At 38.9% G+C, this 27856-nt stretch overlaps 4 protein-coding genes across 16 annotated transcripts in view; 2 read left to right on the forward strand and 2 right to left on the reverse strand.

Annotated features, from left to right (window-relative positions):
• Positions 1-994: 994 nt before the first annotated feature.
• On the forward strand, positions 995-6215 carry LOC114920478 (uncharacterized). Its single transcript, XM_029278244.2, has 4 exons — positions 995-2179; positions 3475-4780; positions 4854-5055; positions 5336-6215. Exons 1-2 carry the CDS (start codon positions 2098-2100, stop codon positions 4167-4169), a joined length of 777 nt encoding a protein of 258 aa, XP_029134077.1. The 5' UTR covers positions 995-2097; the 3' UTR covers positions 4170-4780; positions 4854-5055; positions 5336-6215.
• A 2210-nt stretch (positions 6216-8425) lies between these two features.
• lyrm5a (LYR motif containing 5a) lies at positions 8426-10216 on the reverse strand. 3 transcript variants are annotated; one of them, XR_010665168.1, is made up of 4 exons: positions 10081-10216; positions 9794-9862; positions 9428-9696; positions 8426-8933 (listed from the first exon to the last, which is right to left on the reverse strand). XR_010665168.1 is itself a non-coding variant. In XM_065951512.1 (3 exons), the coding sequence occupies exons 2-3, from the start codon at positions 9836-9838 to the stop codon at positions 9481-9483; spliced, it is 261 nt and encodes an 86-aa protein (XP_065807584.1). In that variant the 5' UTR covers positions 9839-9862; positions 10081-10216; the 3' UTR covers positions 8426-9480. The 3 variants fall into 3 exon arrangements, 2 of the variants coding, with proteins under 2 accessions (XP_065807584.1, XP_065807585.1); XM_065951512.1 differs by having other exon boundaries at positions 8426-9696; XM_065951513.1 differs by having other exon boundaries at positions 8426-9696; positions 9794-10187.
• On the forward strand, positions 10157-15743 carry dnai7 (dynein axonemal intermediate chain 7). The gene is made up of 16 exons (XM_020638734.3): positions 10157-10287; positions 10817-10901; positions 10988-11076; positions 11215-11319; positions 11771-11908; positions 12124-12258; positions 12397-12500; positions 12721-12879; positions 12985-13141; positions 13229-13319; positions 13610-13773; positions 13871-14015; positions 14119-14333; positions 14423-14581; positions 15230-15343; positions 15444-15743. Exons 1-16 carry the CDS (start codon positions 10237-10239, stop codon positions 15717-15719), a joined length of 2187 nt encoding a protein of 728 aa, XP_020494390.2. The 5' UTR covers positions 10157-10236; the 3' UTR covers positions 15720-15743.
• Positions 15744-15835: 92 nt separating this feature from the next.
• The window catches only part of lrmp (lymphoid-restricted membrane protein), a 38982-nt gene continuing 26961 nt past the window's right edge, over positions 15836-27856 (reverse strand). For 5 of the 11 annotated variants that reach the window (XM_020638742.3, XM_065951502.1, XM_029278236.2 and 2 more), the window contains exons 23-40: positions 27318-27405; positions 25377-25423; positions 25094-25182; positions 24800-24993; positions 24090-24174; positions 23879-23933; positions 23761-23788; positions 22423-22563; positions 21857-21991; positions 21128-21275; positions 20727-20770; positions 20551-20619; positions 19959-20017; positions 19624-19722; positions 18487-18615; positions 17806-17832; positions 17095-17249; positions 15836-16872 (exon numbers count right to left, since the gene is read on the reverse strand). In XM_020638742.3, coding sequence (XP_020494398.2) covers positions 16730-16872; positions 17095-17249; positions 17806-17832; positions 18487-18615; positions 19624-19722; positions 19959-20017; positions 20551-20619; positions 20727-20770; positions 21128-21275; positions 21857-21991; positions 22423-22563; positions 23761-23788; positions 23879-23933; positions 24090-24174; positions 24800-24993; positions 25094-25182; positions 25377-25423; positions 27318-27405 — 1735 coding nt within the window. In that variant the 3' untranslated portion in view covers positions 15836-16729. The remainder of the gene's footprint in view (positions 16873-17094; positions 17250-17805; positions 17833-18486; positions 18616-19623; positions 19723-19958; positions 20018-20550; positions 20620-20726; positions 20771-21127; positions 21276-21856; positions 21992-22422; positions 22564-23760; positions 23789-23878; positions 23934-24089; positions 24175-24799; positions 24994-25093; positions 25183-25376; positions 25424-27317; positions 27406-27856) is intronic. The other 6 variants (XM_065951505.1, XM_065951508.1, XM_065951504.1 and 3 more) reach the window with 6 other exon arrangements.

Here is a 27856-nt window from a genome sequence, read left to right on the forward strand (position 1 = left end):
TGTTTACCGCCCTGTTGCAAACAAATCTCTGTAGTTCTGACAGTGGAATGTTTTACTTCATGTAGTCAGAGGCGTTTCTGGATCTGGTTTATACACAGTTTCCTCACTGCATAGGAGAGAGCCAGCTAGCATTTATGAATGAGGCGACAAACTGAGTTCAACAATAATATTTTTTAGAAGTGTTCTTAAGTCCATGCTGTGATGTCCACTACAGAATTGGGTTTGTTTGAAATGCAGTGCTGCCTCAGGGCCTAAAGATCACAGCCACCTATTAGTTCTCGGCCTTGTCCTCTGAAGACCGCGATTACTTCTCATTCTCTGAATCTTGTAATGCCATCATGTACTGTGGACAACAAAACCACCATATTCAAATTAATATGCATTTTTTTATGTTAAAAAGGATTATTCTTAAAGTGTTTTGCACTAGTTGTTGAGTGATGAGCCCCTCCTCATCTTTACATCATAAAGATTCATCCTTGCTTCGATGCTCATTATCCCTAATCATGTTTCTAACCTTTTGCCAGTTAACCTTATAAGAAGTTAGATGTTCTGTCAGCTGTTTTATTTTAGCATCTCACAACTTTCCGACCTTTTGTCAACACTCTCCAAACTCTTCTCAAGAGGGTTTACAGCATCCGTTTCAGTTATATGTCTTTGTGCTATTTTCAATCTAACATGGGGTTACATTTTTTTGCATTCTGTTTCTATTTAAAATTGGAAAGATTACATATCATCCCAACTTCTGTGGAAATGAATTCTTGTTACAAACTTGGACATTTTCATTTAAAAAAAATATTGCTGTTTGTTTTTGTTTAATCAAATGTATGAAGTAAAGAAGAAAAATGTGGATAGGAGTGTTCACCTTGTCTGTCTGCATAAGAATACCATTGGTGACCCTTAGTAATGCTGTCTCCGTGCTGTGTTTATTACAAAAATCGGAATTTATCAGAGATGCAATGGCCTTCTACATATTTTAGGAGTTGGTCAGAAACAAGTTTTTCAAGGATTTTGGAGAGGAATTGGAAGCTTTGATACTGGTCTGTAATTTTCTACAAGTGCAGGGTCTAGAGAAGGTTTCTTTAGTGAATGCTGGCAAATTTATGCATCCAAACATGAAACTTAACACAAATGATAGCTCAGATATTTCACTAAATTGGCATGTGCTTGTCTAAAATGGTTTTGTTCTCCATTTGAAAACTACATAGTGTTGGTCTGTAGTTAATATCTAATTTTAGTATCTGTGAGAGTATGAGGAGAGAACAGTGTGTACTCTCATCCTGGTCCCAAATCTGACTCAGTGTACCTGTCTGGAATGCTGAAATGAGGACACAAGCACATAAAAACACATTTACGAGCTCAGTCATGACCTTTTTGTTAGGCTTCTCATTGTTGAGTAAAATATTAACCAAGTGGATGTACTCATACTGGTGCTGCCTGCTTGTGTTGGGGGACAGGGCTCACAGAGGGACAGATCTATCTATCCAGTCAAGTGTGTTGATTTATGCTTTTTATAATGATATTATTATTATTATTTTTTTTTTTATGCACAAAACTTACAATATTACAAAACCTGGCTGTTTGAAAAAAATCTTATCTAAATCATTTTGTAGATCGGTAAAAATAGATTTTGGGGATTTTGGACTTTTACATTCTGTGACATTTGGCTGAATGATCTTCCTTTCTTTATTTTTAAGTTCTAGCTACTTTGGCTCATTTAACATTCTATGGCAAAATGTTGGTTAACCTGGAAATTAATGTCTTATGAGGTAATATAACTTAAATATTAAAATTCTCATGTTTTTATTATTTCATGCATGATATTATGCCTGCACGCACGCGCACGCACGCGTCTGTAATTGGAACGTAATGACATAACCAGGGTACCCCTATATAAGCGTTGCCAATCAACGTTATTTTCCCCTTTTGCATTTGAGATTGACAGAGAGTAACGCGAGTTGACCCAGTGCAAAAACCTGAATACGAGAAAGCTGTTTTTTGGCGAAAGCTAACATATCTTCTGCAGAACAAACTTTTCTTTGGTGGATTACTTCTGACAAGTGGATAAGTTTTCATCAATTTAAGAAAACATCTGGAGAAATGACTCTTCGTTGGACGAGATCGCCGGCGCGTGAGGAGCACCTGCTGACCGGAGCTGACCTTTCTGACATCGACGGTGGAAGTAAGTAAACCTGAAAATTAACTTTATATTCATAAAAATGTAACACAAAGTGTAGTTAAACCATTTAAATGTTCTTACCAATACAGTATTACCATATTTTATTAAGTTTAAGCTTAAAATATATGTTTAATATATGTAAACCTTACTAAGAAACCATTTAAAAATTAATACAGTCGTTTTCTTTGTAGATAATCTTGTATTTTGATTTCGTAACTCTATTAAATGTCCCGGGAAAATGTGGAGAATGTTTTAACAATGTCGTGGTGATATAAACACATTTTAATTTAAATTGAGGGGGTTCATTTGATGTAAAATTGTTGTTGAAAGTTTGCTTTAAAATGGCGACTGGCCACTTTTTCGAACAATCACAAAATCTGTATTTTTTTTTATCACCATGGAGACGGTGGAATTAGTTTGAGGGCTTACGTCAGTAGATGCAGAACGTACAGATGTAAACAAAGCAGAACGACTTCCTGTTAGCCAAATTTAACCATTTAAAGCTTCATGATTAAATGTCAATAAGCCACTGTCTGTGGGAACTGTAATTTATGAGAACAATTAATATAGTTTTGTAAGGATTACAGGGTGTAGAATTATTTTAAACTATAAATTGATATGATAAAATAAAGGATACATTCTTAGCTATACAACCATTAGAGTCCTAATATATCCATTTTTTTAATTACACCTGTCGATTAACCTCTATTTCTAAGTCTGAATTTATGGCGGTATATAATAACAGATGCTTTTCACAGCTTTTTTGATGCAGTCAGAAGAAGCTAAAGCTAGTTATCAGATACTCTCATTAATTCATCTAGTGATGGAAATAAAAATGCTTTTTGGATTCAGAAGAATCATGTTGTAAGCACATAGGCATGGTGTAAAATATGCAGGACAGCAGATCGACATAGAAACAGTCAGTTATAGCTGATATTATGCACATCTTTCTCATATTGTGCCCGCTGGTGTTTCATGCACAGCTGCAATGTCTGAGCTATATACCAATGTGCATTTATAGTTTTTTGGATGTCCTCATATAGGTCATCCAGTGAACAAGCAAATTAAAAAAGGATTTGGATGGAAATGGAAAACCATAAAGTCGTACTTTCGGCTTGAGCAGAGATGTAGGAAAGCAATCTCTCACAGATTCTGCGTTTGTTGTCGTCACTTTCTCAAAGTCTACATTTCACTAAAAGATCTGAGAACTTTATCTAAACTGTGGAGAGTTAGTATGTGTTTGTATATTTTTACAGTAAATTAAATACATTAGCATGTTCTTTCTTTTCTACATGTAGGACGCTCGCTCCTAGCCGACCTCATCGGATGTGCCGATGATCTCCTGCAGCGGATCAGAGCCCTCGACGACGAAGGTGACAACCTCCCCGTCTTCATCTCTGAGGAGATGAAGGACGGGGGCGATAAGGTAAGTAAACATGAGTCCTTCTGCCAGCTCCTTTCTTCTCACGATGAAGATGAGGACGATGAGGATGAGGTAAGTGAACTTGATGCCTTCTTCGAGCTCCTTTCTTCTGACGATGAAGATGAGGACGACGACGATGAGGATGAGGTAAGTGAACTTGAGGCCTTTTTCAAGCCCCGTTCTGCCGATGAAGATGAGGAGGATGAGGTAAGTGAACTTGATGCCTTCTTCGAGCTCCTTTCTTCTGACGATGAAGATGAGGACGACGACGATGAGGATGAGGTAAGTGAACTTGAGGCCTTTTTCAAGCCCCGTTCTGCCGATGAAGATGAGGAGGATGAGGTAAGTGAACTTGATTCCTCCTTAGAGCTCCTTTCTGACGATGAGGACAAGGACGAGGGAGATAAGGTAAGAGAACTTGAGGCCTTCTTCGAGCTCCTCTCGGATGATGAAGACGAGGTAAGTCTGCCTTTCTCAGATGATGAGGATGAAGACTTGGACCAGAGTCTTCACCTGTCAGACGGGGATGTCAGCACTGATGCCTCTGACTACGACAGACTGTCTGACTAGGAAGAGGACTATGGAAGATGTCGGGCCTCCCTCTAATGAACCTGTCCTTCTTTGCTTCCCGTCCCTCCTTTTGGGATTTGGTTGATGTTCCTCAGAGACTGATTATCAGGATCCTGCAGATTCCTGTTAGCATGAGCAGCCTGTGGAACAGCACCAGAACCTCCATCAGTGTCTGCAGCTCCCTCTTTATTTCAGAAGAGGAGATTTGAGCTAAAAGTCCTCAATGAGTAGCAGAAAAAGAAGCCAGGTGCAGGTAGGAAGTAACCCTTGGAGACCCAGGTCCATCAACTCCTTGACTCGGCTCTTCTGCAAAGAACCTGCAAGAAAGTTACCACCATGAGACAGAGGAAGCCTTATGATCATCATTTCCAAATATGTATTCTAAGTTATGTCAATGTAAAATTCTGTGACGTTGGTTTCCTAAAAAGGTAAATGTAGCTGCACCTGGCAAATGCGTCGTTATGAAAACACTAACAAAGCTTTTGCAAGTGTTTTTATCTCTCCTCTAGGGGTTCAGTGAGTCCAGTTTGAAGAGAAGACGAGATTGACAGCAGAGGAGGAAACCTGATCCAGAGAAATGTTGCATTCGTATTCAACACCAATGAGAAAAAGTAAGAATAAGAGTCAAAAGGTTTTCATGCCAAAGTGTTCAAAAATATTCACAACTCTTATTTTATTCCTCAGGGACTCTTCTGGTGTCGTTTCTAACATTGCTGTGAAGTCTTAAAGAGTGGATGTGGACACATCCTCTGTATCCTCTCCTTGAAGAGCATCGAGCGGTTTCTATGACAACAAGTAAAGGAGTTCCTCCTGCCCTCCAGATGAGAAGGATGGTCGACCGCAAGACAAAGTGGAGGATGATGGGAGATTTTTCATCAAACAACAAGTAAGTAAACCCTCACTTAGACTAAACTGTGCTACTGTATAACAATAGTTTCTAAGTGTTAGAAAGTAAAAATAAAACATTTTATCATCATTATCATTCTAAAAGATAGAGCCGACCGAGTGTTATTAATGTGTCACCTTAAAGAATAAAGTTAGATTAAATAAATAAAGAGGGATTTTAGATATGATTAATTTAGTGACTGCACATCAGAGAAATATGTTACATGTGTTCATAATGTCAACAATATTCACAACTTGTTTTTTTTTTGTTTATTTCTCAGGGACTCGTGTCTTTGGCATTCGTGTGACTCCTGTAGGAGGAAGTGGTCCAGACGAGCACAGCAGCAGTCCTTCACTTCCTGGGACACCTTTTTTTTTTTTTTTTTAATTCTCAAAATCTGAAATCAAAATGTAAATACTGTACCTAGACTGAGAAGATATAACAAGATCTACATCAATTTACTAAATATGAAAAAATACTAGACTTCGTAAAATACAAAGTTGTGTAAATAGAAGAAAAAAAACTAAAATAACACTCAAACTTAAAGAAAATGGAAAACTAGATTCAAATTCAAGATGCATTAATTAAGATATGAGTCGTAACAGAAGTTAAAGTATAGAAGTTGAAACATGTCAGTAAAATAATGAAAACAAAAGAGTCAGCAAGGAAGTTCATTAAGATCATCAGGATCGTAATAAAAATATTAAAGTTTTAGAAAAAAGATCTATATTGTAATATGAAAACCAATTAAGGCTACTAAACTCCCAATGAAATATGGATATTAGTGCAGAAAAATATGTTAGATTTAGTAAATAGTAATTAAGAATACATGAATGGTATAAATTAAAATAATGATGAAAATTATAATTAAAGTAAGAGATGATAATAATAATAAATGTTGTAATAATAAGAGTAAATTCATTAATACATAGATATACCTTTTGTTTTATCAACAGCTTGACTGGTTTCATGTCGATTTCAGAAATGATTCCAGTCTATTGGATTAATGAAAACATCAGACATGTAAACTTATTTGAATGTAATGTCCTCTTAGATTGTGTTAAACATGTTTTTAGTTTATTATAGAACTTTTCAATGTTTGTGCTCCTATGATTTCAAAACATTTAAACCAAATAAATCTGATTAATTCACTAAAATAATCACACTGACTTTGTTTTCTTTTGATTCATGGTTCTTTACGTATTTGGAAAAACAAAGCTTGATGTTAAACTGACACAAAGCAGCAGCGAGGATTAAAGTTCAGCTGTGTTTAAGTCAATCTCACATCTCCTGTGCAGTAAAGCTGTACCTTTAGAGTCATGCACCTTTGTGGCTGCGAAAGGGAGAGCCATCAAAAGTCAGGTCGGCCTCAGCAGGAGATCTTCTATTGCAGCTGCTGTTCATACATGTACTTCTACTGTAGCGACAACATGAGAACAAATGGTGAATGGACTTGAGCTTGTATAACGCTTTTCTAGTCTTCCGGAAAGCCTCTTAGAGAAGGAAAACTGAAGGACATGACGAAGGATTCAATTAAAAACTAAATTGGCATGTGCTTGTCTAAAATGGTTTTGTTCTCCATTTGAAAACTACATAGTGTTGGTCTGTAGTTAATATCTAATTTTAGTATCTGTGAGAGTATGTGGAGAGAACAGTGTGTACTCTCATCCTGGTCCCAAATCTGACTCAGTGTACCTGTCTGGAATGCTGAAATGAGGACACAAGCACATAAAAACACATTTACGAGCTCAGTCATGAATTCTTTGTTGAGTAAAAAAATAACCAAGTGGATGTACTTAATCTGAGATTTGATTTAATTTCCTTCAAAATATCAGGGGACTTTTGGTAAATGCTCCTCTGTGGGAAAGTAAGTTCTCATACTGGTTCTGCCTGCTTGTGTTGGGGCCTTTACTACCCCTGGGTGGACAGGGATCTGAGAAGATTTGCAGGGGTCAGAGGTCACAGAGGGTAAGATCTATCTGTCCAGTAAAGTGTGTTGATTTATGCTTTTTAATATGGTATTATATTCTTTTTACTATATTTTATGCACACAATTTACAGACAAAACCTGGGTGTTTAAATTTATTTTTTTTAACTAAATCATTTTGTAGATTGGTAAAAATAGATTCTGAAGCTGGACTATAACATTCTGAGGCATTCGGCTCTATGATCTTACTTTGTGTTGGATCATTGTTGGGATGATCCAAAGATGGCCCACTAGCAGACATTATCATCCATCTGAGAAAAAGGGGACATAACATATGGAGGACCACAACTCTCGACAGTTTGAGCAATGGGGCGCTGGTGGTTAGTGAGCTGTAGTCCTTGAAGCGGGCAGCCCGGATTAGAATCCAACATGTGGCTCCTGTTACTGCATGTCATTCCCCACTCTCTCTCTTCCTGGTTTCCGCTTCAATCCATTGTCCTGTCTCTCGTATAAAGGAGTAAAACACATTGAGTAATACTTTCACCATTTAAGGATGAAGTATTTTTCATGGGAAAAGTACAACCATCACTAAAATGATTAAAATGATATTTACTGTCTTATGCTTTGAATGATGAAAATGTTCAATAGGATACAATAATTTATGAGATGGTGTTGGATGCAAAATAATTCTGCTGGACTGTTTTTATTGTGTAAAATTAAGTGGTGATCAGTTTGAAGACTGTCTGTGCTTTTTACAAGACGACAAGAGCTACACTGGTAAGGTTTAGCGCTTAGCTCATGTTAAATCATAACAGCAAAATGCATGAATTCATTAAAGGGCAGAGACTGTTTAAAGGTGCAATATACAATATTTATTAACCTTTACAATTCATTGTTTTCAATTAAGGTCTAGTAGCTTCATGGAGCAAGTCAGTCATTGAATAGTGCAAAATAAATCTTAATCTCAAAAATGCTTAAAAAAAGTTAGCTACAGTCACTCAATGTGATAATGATAAAAACATATGTCAAATTATCAATCAAAAAAATACAACATAAGAGTTTGTTGTTACTTATTAAGTAATGCTTCTTTCTAAATGTAACACAGGGCCAGTTCACTGTACTTCACCACAAAGGAGGACATAGTGATTTGGCTTAATTCAGTCGTTCAGGTGAATGAGTCTGATGCTTTTCAAAATAAAATGAGTAAATGAGAGTTCCACATAATTACTGTGAGAGAGTCCATTTAGGTGTAATATCATGTGGAACAAATAACATCAATGCATTGCTATAATATTAGATGAAATAAAAGTACATGGCTTATCTGGCAGCACACAAATTAAGATGCAAAACAGCTGTACAGGCTATCATTATTTTTCTATACAGTTTAAAAATGCACTAAATACATGTAGAAAATATGTTTCACCTCAACAAAAACTCTAAACATCCAGGCCACTATGTTTATTACAAAATCTTATTTCATCTTGACATTTTCACTTCATGGGATATTTATTATGACACAGGAAGTCAGTTATAAATACTTTTTGTTTTCTAATAGTGCATTAATAGTCAAGTACATTCAGTCTTTAAAAAAGTGTGACCATACATTTAAAACACAGATATACAAAATACAGTATCTGCTTTGATACTTACAGTTCATTACAATCTCACATTCACAGAATAAGTACAGCTCTGCAGCTGTAGAACTATGAAAACTGTCTGTATTCATGATCTGAAAACTCTTTTCAAAATGGACATGTCATTAAGCTCCCTTCATTAAAAACACATTTAACTAGACAGTGAAAATTTCCCAAAGGATCTAACTGTCTGCAACAATTGACTTGGGTTGGGAACCGGAGGGTCGCCGGTTCAAGTCCTGGTGCGGACCAAGTATGGAAGTTGGTCTGGTAGCTGGAGAGGAGCCAGATCACCTCCTGAGCACTGCCGAGGTGCCCTTGAGCAAGGCAAAAATAACAATAGATTTTTTTTACAATAAGTAATCAAGGCTTTCAAATGACAACTGTGACTAAGATCGTGTTTAAAACATCCATGATTTGATGGTCATGACAGGTGCACATGACCCGTATGTTCACCGGGGACCACGTGATGGACACCTATGCTATTTTTCATTGATGTTTCCGGTCACTGTAGCTGCACCCCCTTAAATCTCAGATGCACCCCAAGTCATTGTGTTCTAGAACCAGGCCTGTATTCAGTGCAATGAAATACAAAGTACAATCTGTACCAACTTCCTTAACATCACTTTTTGGCACTTCTTACACATAGATATTCCATTTCCATGCATGACAAGATTAGTTTTCGTCATCATATCCGGGCAGATGTTTGGAGCTGCCGTACAATGTGCACTGTATTTCATTCATAGCTTTATGAATGTGGAAAAAAAACATACATTTATCATGTAAATAAAAGCACAATGATTGTACTTACAGACTGCTTTTCATTGCAGAATGCTTAATTGTAGCTGTATTTTGTCAGAGAGTTTATTTTTTCGGTTCTTCATAATACTTCTTCTTCATGACTCGATATTTCCTGAGGAAATAGAGAGCCTCCAGTTCCTTGATGACGAATTCTCCTCGGGCCACCAGCTTGTGAATCTTTTCAGGGTCTGTTACGTCTTTGTTCTTCATGAAAGCTGACTTCAGACGCTCCCTGAAGTAAGATGCTCCTTGTGGGTATTCACGGCCAAGATACAGCAGCTTTCAGAGGATGAGAAACACATTTAAACATCTGATGCAAAGAAAACAATTTGACCTTGTGTGAATGTGTATTATGGACTACAACTCTTTCACTTACAGTTTTGTAAAGTCTTATGACCTCACCCCTTAAAGGGTTGGCCATGTCAGGAACGGTGACTTTACACTTCTGAAACGACGCGAGTGAGAAAGAGACATCTTAATAAAATAACAGCAGAGACAGGGACATGTGTATGCTGTGAGTGTAAGATGATAGTACTAAAACAACAGGACCCCAATGACAGAAGTGCTAATGTAGTCTGGAATCAGCTAGCTTGTTCGTTAGCATTTACACACTTCATAGCAGAATCTACGAACGACCATATTAAATTAATTAATCATATTTACACGTTGTCTAGATGAGCGGACTAACTCAAGCGGTGCGATAATGAAGACAAGTCTCCTTTCCTTTGTCCTCTAAAAGAGTAATGTCAGCAGGACCGTCTTCTATTTCACAGTCGTATATCGTTCATCTTTGTCGCAAATGCAAACAGATGACCACGCATGCGCAAGAGTTTCTATGGTTACCTGGACGCTTTAGCGCTTTCAAGAATGGTAAGTTTCCAATTTTTCCGAGTAAACTGCCAATGTTTGGTTGTTAATTTTGCCATATTCAATTGCTTCAAATCGTAGAGTTATACACAGACTTACTTTATAGCTTAGGGTATATTCACAGAACACAGAGGGCTTCAGATATAGCCTACTTACGTTTCCATACATAGGAACGTATAGGCTACTTTGGCATACTGCGTACTACTACTGTTTTCCTGCCATGTGCCTTGAACTGTATGCCGACTTTCCATTAACTTTTTTCTCACTGTTTTCTCCTGTGAATGGTAGCCACCAACAAAAGGAAAGGTCAGTCAGAACATTTCTGATAACACGATAAATTATAGACATGTAGTTAAATATATTTAAGCAGGCGTATATTGACTTTTTACGTCTTGTACCTTTCTCAAACCCTCTTTAGTTACTTTGTTCACCCACTTTCTCAGTTCTTACCCTCTCCATCTGCACAAATACGATCTAGTATCTCCATTACACCTAAAACACACTGACATGTAATTGTTTTGCTGGATAAAAGTCATCCAAAAAGGGACCCAAGCTAACTAAGGCTCAGAAGGCAAAGCAGCAGGAAAAAGATGAAGAGAGGAGGCTGCAAGAGGAAGGTAACACGGATACTATTATTCATAGAACAGGGAAATATATTTATGTATAATAGGGACACACATACCATGTTTTCATCGCCTTATAGAGGAAGCACGGCTGCAGGCAGTGAAAGAAGAGCAGGAAAGACTGGAAAGAGAGAAAAAAGAACAGGAGCTGGAAAAGCTTGAGTTAAAGGTAAAATGTCCTGGTGGAATACACTAGCCTACCATGTCAGTGAAGTTCAATTTCTGTGAAGTATTCTATTCAATGAAATTCTTTGTGGGGATTAATTTGGTCTCAAACAAAAGTCAGTTCATGGGGTTTTATTGACAGGACCGTGGGCGCAGGGAAGATGAGTTAAACGAACTGCGCCATCTACTGGAGGAGAATCATACTGCAGTAACCGACTTGAAAATAGATGCTGTTGAGAAAGCCAAGGTGTGTTTCTGTCTTCATTCTTTATTGCAAAAAAAAGCAACAAAAATTTGAAAGGGAGTTTATTAATAGTGACTACCAGCATGAAAAAACAAGACTATAATGTATCCTTTGTATACTTTGGAACAGTTTACCTCTGAACATTAGGCAGGCTTGTTCTGTTGAGGTTTTTAAAGCAAAGTTAAAGACCCATTTGTTTACTGTTGAGTATGAGTCATGATTTCTCTGTATGTTTTTCCTGTATTTTAACTGTATTGCTTTGTACAGCACTTTGACTTAAAGTGCTTTATAGATATATTTATTATTATTATTATTATTATTATTATTATTATCCTCTTAATCTTGTTTGTCCGTTAATGGGTTTAATTCAATTTAAATAGCTCAATCAGCCATCATTTTTATCTTCAATAGGTGCTTTATTGTTTCATAATATACACATGTTGTTTGTGTCCAGTGGGAGAAATACATGCGTTGTGATGGCACCCCAGACCCAGCAATACAGCAGGATATCAACACATATATGAGCTTATGGAGAGATGACCAACAGGTTGACATCATACTCGTGCTCAAAGAATGTAATGTCGCTCTACAGGTTTGTATTTTCTTTTTTTCCCTCCAAGCTTAGTGGATGAATCAGTGAAATGTAAATAGACTCAAGTTTTAATGAATAGTTAACATGTTATTTATTTAAAAGTGGTTAATTTCATATATAACAAATATTAATTACATAGGGTTTTAGCTATAGTCATTGCAATGTAAATGTATAATAGTTATCTCCTGTGAGCTAATACATGCTGTGTCTTGTAGCTGATAGAGGAGCTGGAAGGTCTGCTCAGAGATGTTACGGATCCACAGGAGGGCAAGAAGTATCAGGAGTCACTCATCAGTTTGCAGGAGCTAATCCACTCCAAACACAACCTTACCACTGAGGAAATTCTCAAGGTAAAAGAGGCATAGTTATACTTGCTCATACATTGTGAGGATCTGATGATTAAAAAAAACAAACGAATATAGACTGCATAGATTGACTTTGTAGGTTACCGTTCCTATGTTTTGTGTTGTTTGTCTCCATTGTCATAGGAAGCCAGTGCAAACATCGACACTGAGACAGGCAACATGCAGACTGTGGTGAAAAATGAAAACATCACATTGTGTCTCTGGGTTAACCTCAATAAGAATCCAAGGTGTGTGGAAGGAACTTCTATTGTATTATCTAAGATAATGGATAATGGATGTAATGTGGCATTAACAGAAAGAGTGGGGTTTGCAGCTAAGATTTTTTATTTTTAGGGAATACTTTTTATTATCATAATATATACCTGTAACATCTTGTGTATGGACAGCTGCAGGACAGGCACATTTTTGTAGTAATCTTCTTTTTTTTTGTGTGACTGGACCATTCAGGTTTAAAGGTTTACACTTTGAAGAGGCAGGCCTTGGCTTTGGGCTTCCCAAACAGCTGGCTGTGAGCAATATCGCTATCAGGATCCTTCATACACGATATGATCACCTGACCTTACTGGCCAAGATGGCTCACCTGAGAATAAACACAGCAAGCCACAGGTACTCATCTCACTGCTGATGCTCAAATGACAGCACAATAAGTAATAATGCTGCTAATACTTAACATGTCCTCTTTGCTGAGTGTTGTTATCTGTTTGGAAATAGGTCTCTTGCAGGTGATGAGGAAGTTTCAGCAGACGTGGATGTGCCAGAGCAGGAGGAGTCAAAAGGAGAAGATGAGGTGAAAGAAGACATTGAGACCAAGCGGGAGAGAGATGAGGATGAGGAGGTGCAGTCCACGCCAGGACTTGAAGGGATGCAGGTAAGATAAACAAATTAGTTCCTGGATTTGTTGACTTACTTCAATGTGCTGTTTTAATTCTCATTGTGTAGGCTATGTATTTCACAGAGTGCAACCAGTATTCAGTCCAGAAAAGACAGTGCCCAGTCTGCAGGAGGCAGGGGGAGCCAGATACTAACACAGATGGAGGCACTGGATGGTAAGATTCCTGACAGGGATGACAAATAAAACATCCCCAGAACACCAGATTCAAACATGCTGTCACTCATAAAGGTTTGCAGGTTTTAACAACTTAATCAATACACTAATAGATGGCTATGCGCATTATTGTCATTTTATTAGGGAATACAACAAAACTTAATGTTTTTACATACATTAGTATAAAGTTATTTTTTCCACATAAGGAATTATAAATATTGAAGTTCATGATTATTCAAGAAACACAGAAAAACAAAGCACATTTTTGTTGCACTTTTTTTCTCTCCTCAGCTGAGGGGGACTCAAGTTATCCCCCTACACAGGTGTCAATGGTAAATAATAGTGTCCATGTGGTGGACTTAATGCAGTACACACCTCTGGGTGGGGTCTTCTACTATGATGTGTTTCATCTCCCGCCACAAGCCCACCGGGTCAATGGCTGGGAAATAAGACAGGTAAATAGAAAAGGGGGTTTCAGTCTTGGCTGCTTACACCAGGCCCAAAAGCTGAAGGTGTCTTAACAAAACCAACTCCATGTTCATGTTTTTCTAGATTTTGGACAAAGGGTTACAGGTCTTCCCCTACCCATCAGATGACAACGACGTTCTCACCTGCTCTCCTGTTGGTGTGACTGTGACACTACCTGAGTCGGTCGTCTTTTTGAAAACTCCCCAAGTGGCTTGCTGGGATGCCGGAGGTAGGGCAGGCTTTAACAAATGTGATTAAAAAAAAAATCCTCTCCAGCATAGAGAGAAGAGGAATCAAAGAGTTAATGACATTGAAATTGCTGTTTCACTCAGAGAAGCAGTGGAGGATGAACGGCATCACTGACATTTCCTACGAGGAGGCAGAGGCCAAGATCTCATTTAAGGTGGACTCCTTCAGGGCTTTTGTGCTCATGCAGGAAACTTACGCCAACTTTCCCTTCCAGAGCTGGGAGCTCAGGCCACTGAACCAAAACTCAGCTCTTTTTACAATCAAAGGGGAACTCATCGACGTCAGTATCATGATCAAGGTAACAGACTGGAAAGTACTGGAAGCACATAATAAAAATAAACCAGGAGATATGGCCTGTCTGTTCTAATGTGGTGTTTTTCTCTTCAGGGTAATCAGTGCATGTTGCAGTCAGAGCAAGAGAGAGGTCTTTCTCACCTGAAAGAGCAGTGGATGAGTGGCCCAGCTCTGCAGAGAGCAATGATCGATGCAGGGATCAACATCTTTGTGAATGAGTACACTCACAAATATGTCAGCACAATTGCCAAGGTCTGCATCTTTTACCTATCGGATTTAGAAAAAAATAAATACATGGATCATCAGTGGTGATACAATTTTCACCTTATTACATGAAATATGTACCCAGAAAGAAAAAAACCTAAACCTAATGTAGATTAATTATCTGGAGTTTTCACAGACGCCTGTGTACAAAATCAGCATGGCAAATTCATCTGTAGTTCAAGTGAATGTTTGACAGGGTTTATATGGATCTCAAATACATGTTGATGTAAATGTAGTCTTCCTCTGTGCAGGCCATACTGTAGTGCTATGATATGACTACATGTAATATCATTCATTGCATGCTAGCAGGTGCAGCAACTCTTTGGCAATGTACTCTGGCTCAAATAAATATAGTTGAAATTACAAGTAAGCCGAAACACTGTAAAATACATTCACAACATCTTCTGCATTCTTATTTTGGAATAACATTTTTTAAATCTTTTGTTGCACACAAAGAATATTGGCAAAGACTGCAGGGATGTTTCTAACTATTGAACTCGTTATTATTAAATATATTTCAGTCTTAGCCGACACACTTACTGACTCTGCTGCCATCTTAGCTTTACTTCTAACACAGGACTATGTGTCAGCCCGTTAAGATTTACATTGTTCTTCTGTGATTTTGCCCTTCTTTAGGACCCACTGACAGAACATGCTGCATATGAACAGATGGCTCTCTTTGCCTCTGCCTGTGCCTTTTCATGGAGCAAGTGGAACGCCAAATGTGGAGCTGAGCATCTTGTCATGCAGGTACTTTTATCCACACATACTATGGAGTAGTACAATTCTACCCCTTTTTACGCCCAGCGTGAAGTGGTCTGTTAATGTACCTGTTCTCCCCGCCTCACAGGGGTGTGAGCATTATGGCCCTACACCTGTGCCTAGACACTCATGGAGTCTCTACCTGCTCGGCGCACAGAGAAGCCAGAAGCTGGAAATCACAGAGAGCAGTGAGGCTTTCTCAGCAGACCATTACCCCGGCAGTGAGTTTCACTCCACCTTCATCCACATGCTCCAGGATGAAATGAGCGCTGATGGTATAACAAAAACCAGAGAATCCAATAATCTGTTTGTGGATACAATACAGAGCCTGCTCTGTGCCATCAGACCACTGATGTATTCATAAATTGTATGCTGTTCACTGGGGATTGATTTTTTTTTTTTTTTTTTTTTTTTGACAAATCACAAACATCTGACACCTTAATTTGAAACGTCCATGTGTATACACATAAGAACACACGCTTGTATTGTAGAATTGGCTACTTTATTTGTGCAAAGTTCCACACATCTTCTTTGGAACATGTATAAAGTTGAAAACGGTGACAACCACAGCAAGAATATAGAGAAAACAATTAAAAAAAAACCTTTGGTGTTAAGACTTTTACATAGCAGAATTATAACTTAACAAAAATAAACATATTCACATGTCCCCACACCTTGCTAACAAACTCATAAATATAAGATTTAAAAACACTTAAAATGTAAGTTTTATTACCAGTGTTTATAGACTTAAAAGATATAAAATGTTCTCTAAAACCCATGAGGAAACGAATGGATAATTCCATTAAAAAGGCTGGCTTTCCCTTTTCAAGTGCATGAAATGTGTTTGAAAAGCCATGTGTCACAAATTGGAGCCATCATCCATGATGATTGTCAATGGAAAACTTCACAGTGGCCCATGGTATGACTTGGTGAATCAGTGCTTTCACTCTGATGAAGTTCTAACATGATTGGTTAATATTGTGCCAGCTCTGATAACTGATCAAGCCTGATTAAAGAAGTTGTTTTGGGTCCAGGTAGGCAGTTACCAGAAGCACTGATTAGCATCATAATGTGTTAGGATTGTTGAGCAGATCACCGCCTGTAACTACTCTCTGATATAAAACATAAACACACGCATACACTCCTAACAGACTAATTTAGCAAACGTGATGTGATGCATAAAATCCTCCATAGGGTTAACTATCCCCCGAGGCCTGTCACTGCGAGTCATGTTTCAGGAATCTTCAGGCACCAGTAAACATCCAACAGCCTCCACTCAGGATCGGTAGACTTTCTTCTTCATCAATCCAGTGCACCGATCATTTCTGCAGAGGACTGATGGCCAGTTGAACTAACTACCTGGGGTCTCAGGGGCTAGACAGGAGGCTGTCCGTTGTGTCGGAGCCCTGCATAAGGCCAAAGCAGCTGCTGGATGGTCATCCACGAGTCCCCGGTCCCCACAGGAGCAGCATCTACTGCTGGCTGCATCACCAGGCTGGCCAGCAGAGCCAAGAGTCCTGAAGAGCAACCATCAACATGTAACCACTATGAGCTACGATAAGGACTAGGATTTGTAAACAGATTTTTTTTTAAAGGAACTGACATTTTGTACTCTAGACAATACACATGAATAAGGAAAACTAGTACAGTATCAACATTTCATCTTAATTCAAGTTCAAAACTGTTTTTATAGTCGACTAATTATCTTAAAGAGAATACTGCATGGACAAGATGAGTACCTGCTAGCACCACCACCATTGCCAACCAAAGCCAGAGCCCCCTACCACCTCTGGCTACTGCTGCGGCTGCTGCTGCTCGGGAAGAGGTCAGGCTATGGGACAGAGATTGGCTCATTCCTGGTTCTGTAGATGTAGGGCTGGAGGAAGGGCTTGGACTGCGGATGGGCAACGAAAGATGATAAAATGTTACCGGGAGATTTAAAAAAGAAAAAGAGACATGAACATACAAAAAAAAAAGGTCAACATTAAGCAGGAGATTAGATAAGTTACCAAAAACGACACACAGGACAGAGAATCACATATGGGTCATTTGTGGTAACCATTGCAATGGTTTGCAGGCTGTGAATTTTAGCTCATATTTGGTGCAATCTGAGGTTGAATAGCAGTTTATAACCTGTATCAGAAAGCGTCAAAAGAAGCAAATTAATTGACATCATCACCAGCGTAATGAAAAAGCTGTCAGCAGCACATTTAAAAGCAGCTGGCATGGAGGTGGATTGAGCATTAACTGGTTTTAAGCAAAGGCAGCAGACAATTTCAGCCTGGAATCTGTCAACAGTAGGAGTGCTGCTTAAAAGTGTGAGTTGCAAGTGGCATATGATTGGCTGATTGATACAGGCATTTTGCATGCATTTCTTTTTCTTTTGCTGTTGACAGAGAAAGAGTCCAAAAGCATTTTAAACTTTTGACTCTCCTCCCTTTCACACTTACAGCATTACAAACAGTTCATCCTGACTCCTGAGCAATGTGGAGGGAGGAAAAGAGCAAAAGACAATTGAGAACAACCCTTGATCTGCTTACACAAAATACTCAAGTTGCCCCATTAAAATGAATGAAATGGTCCAAGTGTAGTAGTTTGCACATATGAGAGGCGATTGTTAGTGAGTGAGAGAGAAAAGTGAGCCCAGTAAAGATGAGATAGTTATCAGTTAGATGATTTGTTAGACTCAAACTGCAAATCAGAACTTGAGATCCATGCATGCAACACAAATCATAAAGCTTCTGAAATTACTTGTCAGACGGACATACACAGATCTCAAGACAGTTTCAAATTAAAAGACATGGTTCATTTTTTTACAAGTAAAATGCTTGGTCAACATGATTTAAAAAAAAAGCCGCTTGACCCCTGGAGCAAAGAGGAAGCTAGTCCAGTACAGACCCATTCGATGAAAGAGTCTCATCATTTAGGAGGTTTCATATTCACTAAATGTTTTGGACAATAGAGCATGATGAAAAGCCAAAAGTGTGTAACATCATGGATTAAGTTTGCAGCCTGTGGAACCTCAGTACAGCTAAATGATGAACTCTTCCACCATTGAGCTAGCCTCCTAGCTTAGCTGGCAGAAAGCGGTGCTGAGAGTAGGCTCGTGGTGGGTATTTGGTTGGACTAACGTCTTGAGGGGCAGAATGAAGGAGGTGAGTTTGTTGCCCAGCTCACTGAGACTGGACCTCCTCCTCTCTGCCACCGGCTCCTCCTTCTGCTCTTCTTCCGACTGGTAGTCGGGATTGTCGCAGGCCGTCCTGTTGGCACGCGTGGGTCAGGCATTCACAAACACACGGTTCAATTGCACATTCAAATACAAGCATGGCTTTACAACCACACTGATTCTGTATGTGCACATGCAAACATGCACATTTCAGGCGTATGCAGATAGAGAACGTTCACTATTTGACATTTACCAGTTCCCCTCAGAGATAAGGATTTCTAAAAGAAACTTGATAAATCTTGTTAGAACTTCATTTATGAATTATAAAAATGCATGCCAAGTAATGTAAAAAACATGCTGTGGTAGTATCTTATGGCCCCATATCACAGTTTCACAACTTTCAGATATTTGGAGATCATTACAAATGTGTCATTTTGATTTTCTGAATTCCATTTTTAACTTGTCTGGTTAAACAAAAAAGAATTCTACCGTTGTCGTCCAAACATTTGAAAGCTTTATGAGTCCAAAACAAAAAAGGCTCACTCTGACTAAAATTTACAAAAATAAAAGTGTGCAGGATTTGGAAAGTGACACAACAAGATGTCGTCTGCTACTAAACACTTCCCATTGGGGACCAGACGCAGGAAAGATGGCTGCTTTGTTGTGTGATGTAATCATCACAAAGTTAATATATTGTTTGGTGTTTTTCCAGGAGTCCACAATTCTCAATTAGCAACCTTTCCTTTTTTTGTGTAAAAGTTGATTAATTTTCATCTAAATTAATTTGACCTAGTGCTACATAATGTGACACTTTTCTTCCTGTCATTTAACGGATGCTCCCTGGCAGCTATTTATTAAGTCATCAGTATAAAAATCTATTTCTAAGTGGGCACATTATTACTGATAATTAACAGAGGAAGAGATTTATTTTTTTCCTTGCTCTTAAATGATAACATAACACTAACTGTAAAGGGTTTTGGAGAACAGCAAACTGAATTGTTAGACCAGCAGGAATGATGTCACAGCTGCCATCTTTATGTATCTGGGTCCACTGTGAAAGGACTTGTCGCAGGCAGTGTGTTGACCTATCTTCTTGTCTTACCCCTTCATCATGAGAGACGGCTCTTCAGTGTCAACCCAGGCCGCAGAGCTAACATAGCGTTTGAGTGGGGGGCGTGCTGAGTTCTTTCCTGCCACATTCCTGGAAACCATCGTTATCACATTGGAGCTTAACAACAGAAACCCTTACATTATGGTGCAGCGAGCCTCAGTGGTTTGCTATTGGCATGCACACAAACCAGAACTGCTGAATTACAACAAATCATCTGATCTCAATCTTTGCACACTCTTCCCCCAGTTAGAGACTTGATCTTGTTTCACTTCCCTAAACATATATGGAGACTAATTTAACACACACTAACACAGTAAAACACCTACCATGGGGATCTCCTGGTCAGTCTCTCTGCTTCAGTCTCGGAGCCGTCTTGTGTTTTGGACTGTGGGAAGAAAAATACAAAATTCAAATAAACAATGTAAAAAAAAAAAAATCTATTCTCAGAATACTTCAGTATTTGTAGCTTCATTAGATGCATCCCCACTTCTTGGATGGTCCTGATATCACTCAGGTCTGTTGTTCATATTTTTGGGCTCACTCTGGTATGGAACTTCAGTGAACTGAAATGTGACTAAATTCTATCCCTGACCTGCATAGCACTCTTTAAGATTTGTCTTTCTTCCACATAACAGAACTTTTACTGGCACGGTTAAAATGTAATAATGGAGACGGGAACATTTTTCATTGGAATATATTTTGGACAATATGGGGGGACTTTTAAAAAAAAGTATCTATTTACCTTTGGAGCAACCTGAACGATTGCAACATGATAAAAATGTAGAAAAGCCTAATTTGGATAAAAAGTGCATGACTGACTGACTATGAAAACAAACGGCATGCTACATGATCTTATCAGATTTTTATTTGGGAGGGGGGGGAGGGGCGAGCCTGAGACAATACCAGCATATTCCTCACCATGTCAAATTGCATGTTGCCTCCACCGGAGCGAGGGATTGCTGCTATGCTGACCCGTCGGGCTGTGGACTGTTGGTTGGGGAAAAAGAAAAAAAATGACTTCCAAACAAACTTGAACATTATCCAGTCGTCCAGGTTTAAAGACATTCAGTAGATTTTAAAATTTAAGTTTGTACCTTGTAGTACTGAGATGTTGGCTGCTTCTTGCCACGGAAATCTTCTGTGAAAGTCAATGAAAGTTTTCTAGATGTGTTTAGTCACTGAACATATTCACACATACATGTATATCCTGATTGTTTACACACAACTTAGTGAGCTGATTTGTGATGATCAAACCTCATCAGAGCTGCAGAAAAATGTGAATCTACATTTAAATATTATAATGCTTTTATGTATCTTGTGCCTCTACTACCATATAATTATATAATCTGGTTTTAGAAGTAATTGTATGAGAAAATGCCTCCTGTACTCCTTCAAATTTAACCACAAAACCATAAGCACATCCTCTGTCAAAGTGAAGATATCAGTTTATGACAAAAGTCTACAAACGGACAATATCCGATGTGTGTTTCCTTACCTCCTCCAGTTGAGGATCCAAATGACCTCTCATTCTGCATGAGCGTCTCTCTCAGTTCCAGCAGCTCTGCATGCTCCTTGGTGTACAACCTCCGCAGGTTCTCCACATGCTGGATCATCACCTCCACAGCCTTACCAATACGACTCTCCTGACATCATCACAATCACATTCACAAGAAAACGCAGCAAGTTAAGTCCACATTTTAAGCACAGCAATACGAATAGCATTGATCATCCATATCGACTGTTAAGGCTTCAAAATAAACACTCATTGGCCCCACATTAACATTTTTCAAGATGTCTTTAAATCATGCTTATGCTTCACTTACTCTTTCAGAGTAAGTAACGTTCAGTAACATTCAGATCAGTTCACACTCTAATAAAGCAGGTGGCAGTATGCCATACTTTTAGACATGTTGCAGTAAATAAAACAATACAATAAATCTGGCATGTTTAACATGTTACTTAAATATGTTCCTTTATTTTGTCCATTAAGAAGTCGGAGTTGCATTTGCCCTTAGCAATAGCACGCTGGCAATCATAATTACAGTAGGCATTATTGTATCAATAAAACAGGCAAATAGGTCGACAAAATATGATTTAAAAAAAATAACCTGCATCTGCATTCAATCAAAATATCAGTGTATCTGAGATCTGCAGAAATCCAATACTGTGCTTCCTATCGCGTGAAACAAATGTTGACAATCCTTTCACGAGCACATGATCTGACCTGGTGAATAGCTCCAAGCATTTCTGAGCGACTGGACACCCTGGTCATGGACTGGATGAGGATGTCCAGGTTCTTCTTGAGCCTCTGGATGATCTCCATGGACTGGTTGTCATCCTCACACAGGGGAGTCAGAGCCTGGGAGCAGAAAAGAAAACCTCACAGTTATATGTTAATTCATTTATTCTTATTGATGTTATGTGTCCACATTTTTGAACCAATATAACAGAATAGCTTCAGAGCAAGATAAGACATCCACTCCTCTAATGTGTTGTGATGTTTAAATTCATACCGCTTTTTTAATTTTCTAATTCTAGCACTTTTTACCGGTCAACGCCATGACCATGACTCCAGTCTGAACTTCCCCTAAGGAGCAATGTAACTGTTTATCTTTGCAATTTTATTTACACTCACTGGTCTGTTAAAGATGGGTAAAATGTTTTACTCAAATTCAGCCAAATATTTAACAAAAATAAAAAAAATGCTGACACAAAACCATGGCAAGATGATTCTATGAAACAAGTGTTTCATCCACATGAAGATACAAAATCTAAAAGATGGAGACTGACCTGCAGTAAGCCCTGGCAGCTGGACACTTCTCTGCGCACATTCTCTTCAGCGAGGTCACGTGACCTCTCCTCCAGCCGCAGTCTCTTCTCCAGGGTGAACATGTCACACTTGAAGCCCAACGCCAGGCGCTGGAACTCCGTCTGAAAACAAACATCGACTACTTTTAAATACCTATTGTTAAGTTTACAGTGAGTGAAAAGTTTGAAAAGTTAAAATAAAACACTGATTGTGGATATGCAGGAGGTGGTTAGATATACCGCTTTGTCCGCTGAGTGCCAAAATCAACACAACCCTAACGTTCCTCACAGAAGTTTTAGAGACTTTTGTACCAATTGTGGGACACATCCTGTTTTGTGAATGATATGTCTTCCTTGTTTTATAAAGAGTTTTTTTTCCTGAAAAGATAGCACATCATACGGGCAGAAAAAGCGTCACAAATAAATAAGGAAACTCCTGCATTTCCTCGTACAAAACAGAAGGTTTAGTGTTTACGCTGAGGTTATAACAGTCTTGGATTTTTCATTAGTTTTTATTGTGGTTAAAGATTTTTGTTTTTAATTCCAGTTAAGTTTTAATAAGTTTGGATTTAATTCAAAACAAACGAGGGGAACTGCTGCTTCTTGTCAAACTAGCCGTGTGACTTCACTCAGGAGCTGATGGATGCATGCAGGGTTGTGTTGATGGGACTGACAGGGCTAAGGAAAGGGACGCAGCGTTACCTAGGTAACAGTCAGACTACTTCTCACAGTATCGTTTTTTGGTAGAGCATCGTTTTTATTATCGAAAAGGATTTTTATATTTTAGTTTTTTCATTTGTTTTGGTTAAAGATAATAATCTTGGCTTACATGATTTGCAATAACAAAGTGAAGTGTTGACTTAATATGCGTATGGATAAGGGTATCATATATCAGTGCAAACCTACTAATATTCTAACTAACGTTGTATATCTTATATGCGTCTCTCATCGGATGCAGATTTAGCCCCCTTGTCCACCCAGCGTATTTTTTCCGAGCACCATTGCCCTGCTTTTTTTGTGCCGCTCTGAACTTTTCAAAAAGGTGCTGTTGTCCTCACCGGCGCTCTTTTCCAAATGTATGATACTCCCCATATTTTAAATGTTTTAAATAAAAAAAACATTGTATAAAAAATAGTATAAAGCAAAGGAGGAGCAGTGTCTGTCATACAGCCGTGTCATAGTGACAAGTGCACAAACAGTGCTTTTCTGCCTGGAAAAAACGCTAGGTGAACACAGGGCCTTAGCCTCATGAAAAAGACTGACTCGCAAAACCCTTTGGATTCAAAATGTGAAATTCTAAAAATCAAAATTGATACATACCTCAATCTCCTTATCATTAGGTGACATGCTGCAGATAGGAGACAACAATTATGAATCAGAGTTCTATGAATTCATATACAAGTCATATAAAAGGTTCTAGTATTAGGTTGTCTCTTACCTGTTCCCGTCCTCTTTGACCGTATCGCTTGTGTCAGAGATCGTTGAAGTCTCAGCTAGAAAGAGAAATGATAATGAGGTGTGAGGGCATGAAAAGTACCTGACCAAATGGTGCCATCACCATTTAGATTGACAAAGAGTAAAACAGAGTTAAATAAATAATAAAGTCATATGTAGTATATAACATTGGAGCACTAATATGAAACACTTACACTCCTTCTCACTGGACATCTTGGTCTCACTTTCTCCCTCCTGAACCTTCTTCTCCTCATTAGCCTCCATGCTGTGTGAAAGCTCCTGTAGGGGTTGGACAGATATTACTGCCTTGCTCTGCTCTTTCTTCTCCGCATGTTCTACTTTGAACTCTGACTCTTCCTTGCTCATGTTGCTTTCAACATCCACATTGCTTCTCTTACTTGCTCACTCCCTGATCTCCCTCTCCTCACAAGTCTTTACATAATAAAGGTGAAGATTGAAAGCAGCTGGCATTGGAGTTGGCTCATGATGTTGAACAAGTTGGTTCTTAGATGAAAAAAGGGACTTGTTCACTCAAGCTTCCTTCTCTAACTCTGTTTAAAACACTCACACAAACTTGCATAGCCGGTAAGGCAGCATTTCATGATGATGGATGGCATAAATCTCATCATTGTCAAGGAAACTGAATCCTGATGAAAATATTCAGCATGATCCTGAATAAAACTGACCCAAAGCTAAATTATACATTTAGAAAGCTGTCTTTTTCTGTCTCTTTTATTCTATGGTCCCCCCCCCCCCCCCCCCAGTGATACCTTAAACTAGAATATTTTTTGTAATACACACTTCGTCAAACAAAGGCCTTAATTTTTGTTTTTTTAATATTAATAAATGCGGATATTAAACCAAGAGTCCTGTAAGAAGAAAGTGGGAGTAGAGCAGGTCTTACCAGTTCCTTCTTATTTTTGCCTCCTGGGGGGACGGAGTTCTTTTTTGCTGAACTATCCACTGATTGGCTAGGGTCAGAGGTCACACTGCTCATGCCACTCCCTGATTGGCTGGCATTTGTGATGGATGACCGGGACTGTGCAGAGCTGCTTTCAGAGAAGGTGGTCGCTCCACTGCTGGTGAGCTGGTCTGTCCCTGCAAGGAGGAAATGTGTGGGAGGATAAACTTACACTTAAGATGTACGAAGGCGTAAACAAATAGTCATCTTCCCTCTTTCTCTTCTTTGTCTTCTTACCTTCCATGCTGCCTGTTACTGTTGGTATCTCAGCTGTACTGTCCAGCACGCTCTCCTCCTCCTCCACTAACACTGGCAGAAGACACGTGCTGCAACACACATGAAGAGCATCAGAACAAGATCATTTAGAATGTGCAAAAAAAACAAATCCAAACCTTAATGTCAATTTATACAAAAAAAAGGATACAGATAAAACAGATCTTTATTAACAGAGAGTCACTGCCACTTTTGGTAAAAGAGTAGCAGTTCACAAGGTTTCCTGAGGGAACAGTGAGTCACTCACCTGTCCTCTGTTGCTGTTCTGTCAACCGATTGGTCCCTGCTCAGGCTCTGAGGAAGAGAATAAGGTAGAGGGTGAGAAAAAGGCACATGGCTCGTACCACCACCAGGTCAATGATTGAAATGAGCACACAGTCATTACATGTAGCGTACCTGTCCCATGGCAGTGAAATGCTTTCTAAGCTGCAAAGAGTGTTCAAGAGAAAGATTGGGCTGATTTCTTATATAATGTGGAGCTTCATGGAGAGCCCTGCAGCTCTGTTCCTGAAAGTGTGTGTGTGTGTGTGTGTGTGGCTGAGAGGGGTGCTAAGAGAACACATTAACACCGGCACAGTGCGAAGTAGTGGAGGCGGACTGTGTGCACACACACACTCGTGTGGACACACACAGATACACACAATGGAACAAGGTGAGTGTTCTGAGCAATGCAATGGGATATTGTGTAATGAGTGTGCATAATATCCGCTTTGACACTGCTCGTAGTAGGATGGAGCTGCCTCACCAGTTCACTGAACACAAAGCTTAAGGAGACTAAAATGTCATTTTACAATAATAATAATAAAAAAAAAAGGAATCAATCACATTCCAAACCAACACAGCGTTTGGTCCTCCTTGTGTGCTACAATTTAAAAGCTGAAATCATTCATCCAATGTTTACGCCTATATAATCATTTCTTTTGTTCGGGAGCTTGATATTTCAAAGCAAACAACACATATCTGGAGAACCTCAATAAATAATACTGAATGTACATTGATAAACATATGTATCGTTATCCCAGGAATAAAAGTTAAGTTCACCAATAAGGTGACACTAGGTCACACTAGGCAATGCATACCATGCCCAAGTGTGAGTGGTTTGACCCTGCTTCAGCGTGGTACACTACCTTTGCCCTGGCTCTCTTGGAAGAGGTGGGCTCAGGCATGCTACGGATGCTCATGGGAGCATAAATTAGACATGACATATAATCAATCAGAGCCTGCATCGTTGAAAAATCCAGAAGTATCAGAAGGAAACTTGCTCTGATAACATGCTGCTGTAACACCACAATTTCCCAGTATGGGATCAAGAAAGTAAACCAATGCCACCCCAACTGTGTCTGAGACATGATAAACATCCATGACACATTCTGTTCAGGCTTTGGATAATCACCATCACTTCATTGGTTAAAATTCTCTTATTACAGTAAACATGAGGGTAAGTCAATGTTTAGAAAACTAACTTTAAAAATATCATTAATTACTGTAATGTGTAATATTTGTGTATAAGTCATATATCAAGCACACAAACAACTGCTCTTTTTGTTTCTCAAATTGTAAGATTTCTAAATTTGATGTAAATCTAAGTATACATACTCTTGAGTTATGACTCATATAGCTATAGACAGATATAGGATGTCGATGTTTTAGCTGTTTGAACAACTGATTCCCAGGCCTGACTCATAGATGGTTCTATTTTAATCCTAAATGTTGTGTTTTGTAAATTGTACTTTGTCTCTCTTTGTATTTCCGTCTGTAACTTTATGTTTTTGCTGCTGTCTGTCTTGGCCAGGTCTCCCTTGAAAAAGAGGTTTTTAATCATAATGGGACCAACCTGGTTAAGCACTAAAGCACTTACATCTAATTTATTCTTTGCAAACATTTTCTACCTGTCTCCTTTAGCAACAGAGCACAGGGAATCTTATTACGTTGAAACCTTTTCACTGATTTTTCCCATAAATCTACATCCATTCCCTCTCCTTTGCTCATCGCTTGCCCTGCCCACTGCCCTGCCCCCCCCCCCCAATTCAAAGACACCTACTCTAACTAAGATAGGAAAAACCTTGAGTGGCAGATTAAAGAGAAAGAAATAGAGCCATAAAGAGGAAGCAGTGGCCAGGTCTGTGCTGAACAGAAACAGGAAGTTGCATCCCCTTATGCATTAAAACACTTCCCCTCTGCTACTAACCTTAGTGCGGATCATGGCCCCGGTGCTCGAGTCTGTCTCGCCTTCTTTCCCTTTGTCTCCCCTTCGATCCTCACTGGTTGGCTGGGTGCTGTGGCCACAGGTTAAAAGGTCAAAGGTTAACAGTCAAGCACTTTCCATTTCAATGTTAAATGTATAAGATATAATTTCTACGTTTCTGGTTAGACACAAGCGCACATGAAACATTGAGAGAGATGAGGAACAGCCTTTGTAGATTGACTGTGCCTATGCAAAGCATGGCTGCAGAGATGTTTATTCAACCATACACTCCTCCCACAGAGGGGAAAACACCCATTTGACTACCAAATGTGAACCAAGTCAAAAGGGAAATGACATAACTCAGTAAAATGGTGTCTTCAGCCGTGACCACCGAGACTACTGATATAGCCTTCCAACTACAATCCAGCAGGTAGGGCTCAAAGCAATCAGGATGCCAAATAAGGCCGGGGAATAATTCCTGATGGCAGATGCATCTAAAAACACACTGAACTGGTATGTGATGATAACGTGAAGTGTGATAG

Source organism: Labrus bergylta, chromosome 23, assembly GCF_963930695.1.
Source record: "Labrus bergylta chromosome 23, fLabBer1.1, whole genome shotgun sequence".
In the NCBI taxonomy this organism is placed as follows: domain Eukaryota; kingdom Metazoa; phylum Chordata; class Actinopteri; order Labriformes; family Labridae; genus Labrus; species Labrus bergylta.

Excerpts from the sequence above, each read along its gene's own strand:
- dnai7 (XM_020638734.3), top strand. The coding sequence starts at position 10,237 with ATGCGCAAGAGTTTCTATGGTTACCTGGACGCTTTAGCGCTTTCAAGA. Across the intron at positions 11,077-11,214 it reads TGGAAAAGCTTGAGTTAAAG|GACCGTGGGCGCAGGGAAGA; the intron begins GTAAAATGTCCT and ends TTTTATTGACAG. Across the intron at positions 14,334-14,422 it reads ACGTCAGTATCATGATCAAG|GGTAATCAGTGCATGTTGCA; the intron begins GTAACAGACTGG and ends TTTTCTCTTCAG.
- lyrm5a (XM_065951512.1), bottom strand. The coding sequence starts at position 9,838 with ATGGCCAACCCTTTAAGGGGTGAGGTCATAAGACTTTACAAAACT. Across the intron at positions 9,697-9,793 it reads TCATAAGACTTTACAAAACT|CTGCTGTATCTTGGCCGTGA; the intron begins GTAAGTGAAAGA and ends ATCCTCTGAAAG.
- LOC114920478 (XM_029278244.2), top strand. The coding sequence starts at position 2,098 with ATGACTCTTCGTTGGACGAGATCGCCGGCGCGTGAGGAGCACCTGCTG. Across the intron at positions 2,180-3,474 it reads TTCTGACATCGACGGTGGAA|GACGCTCGCTCCTAGCCGAC; the intron begins GTAAGTAAACCT and ends TTCTACATGTAG.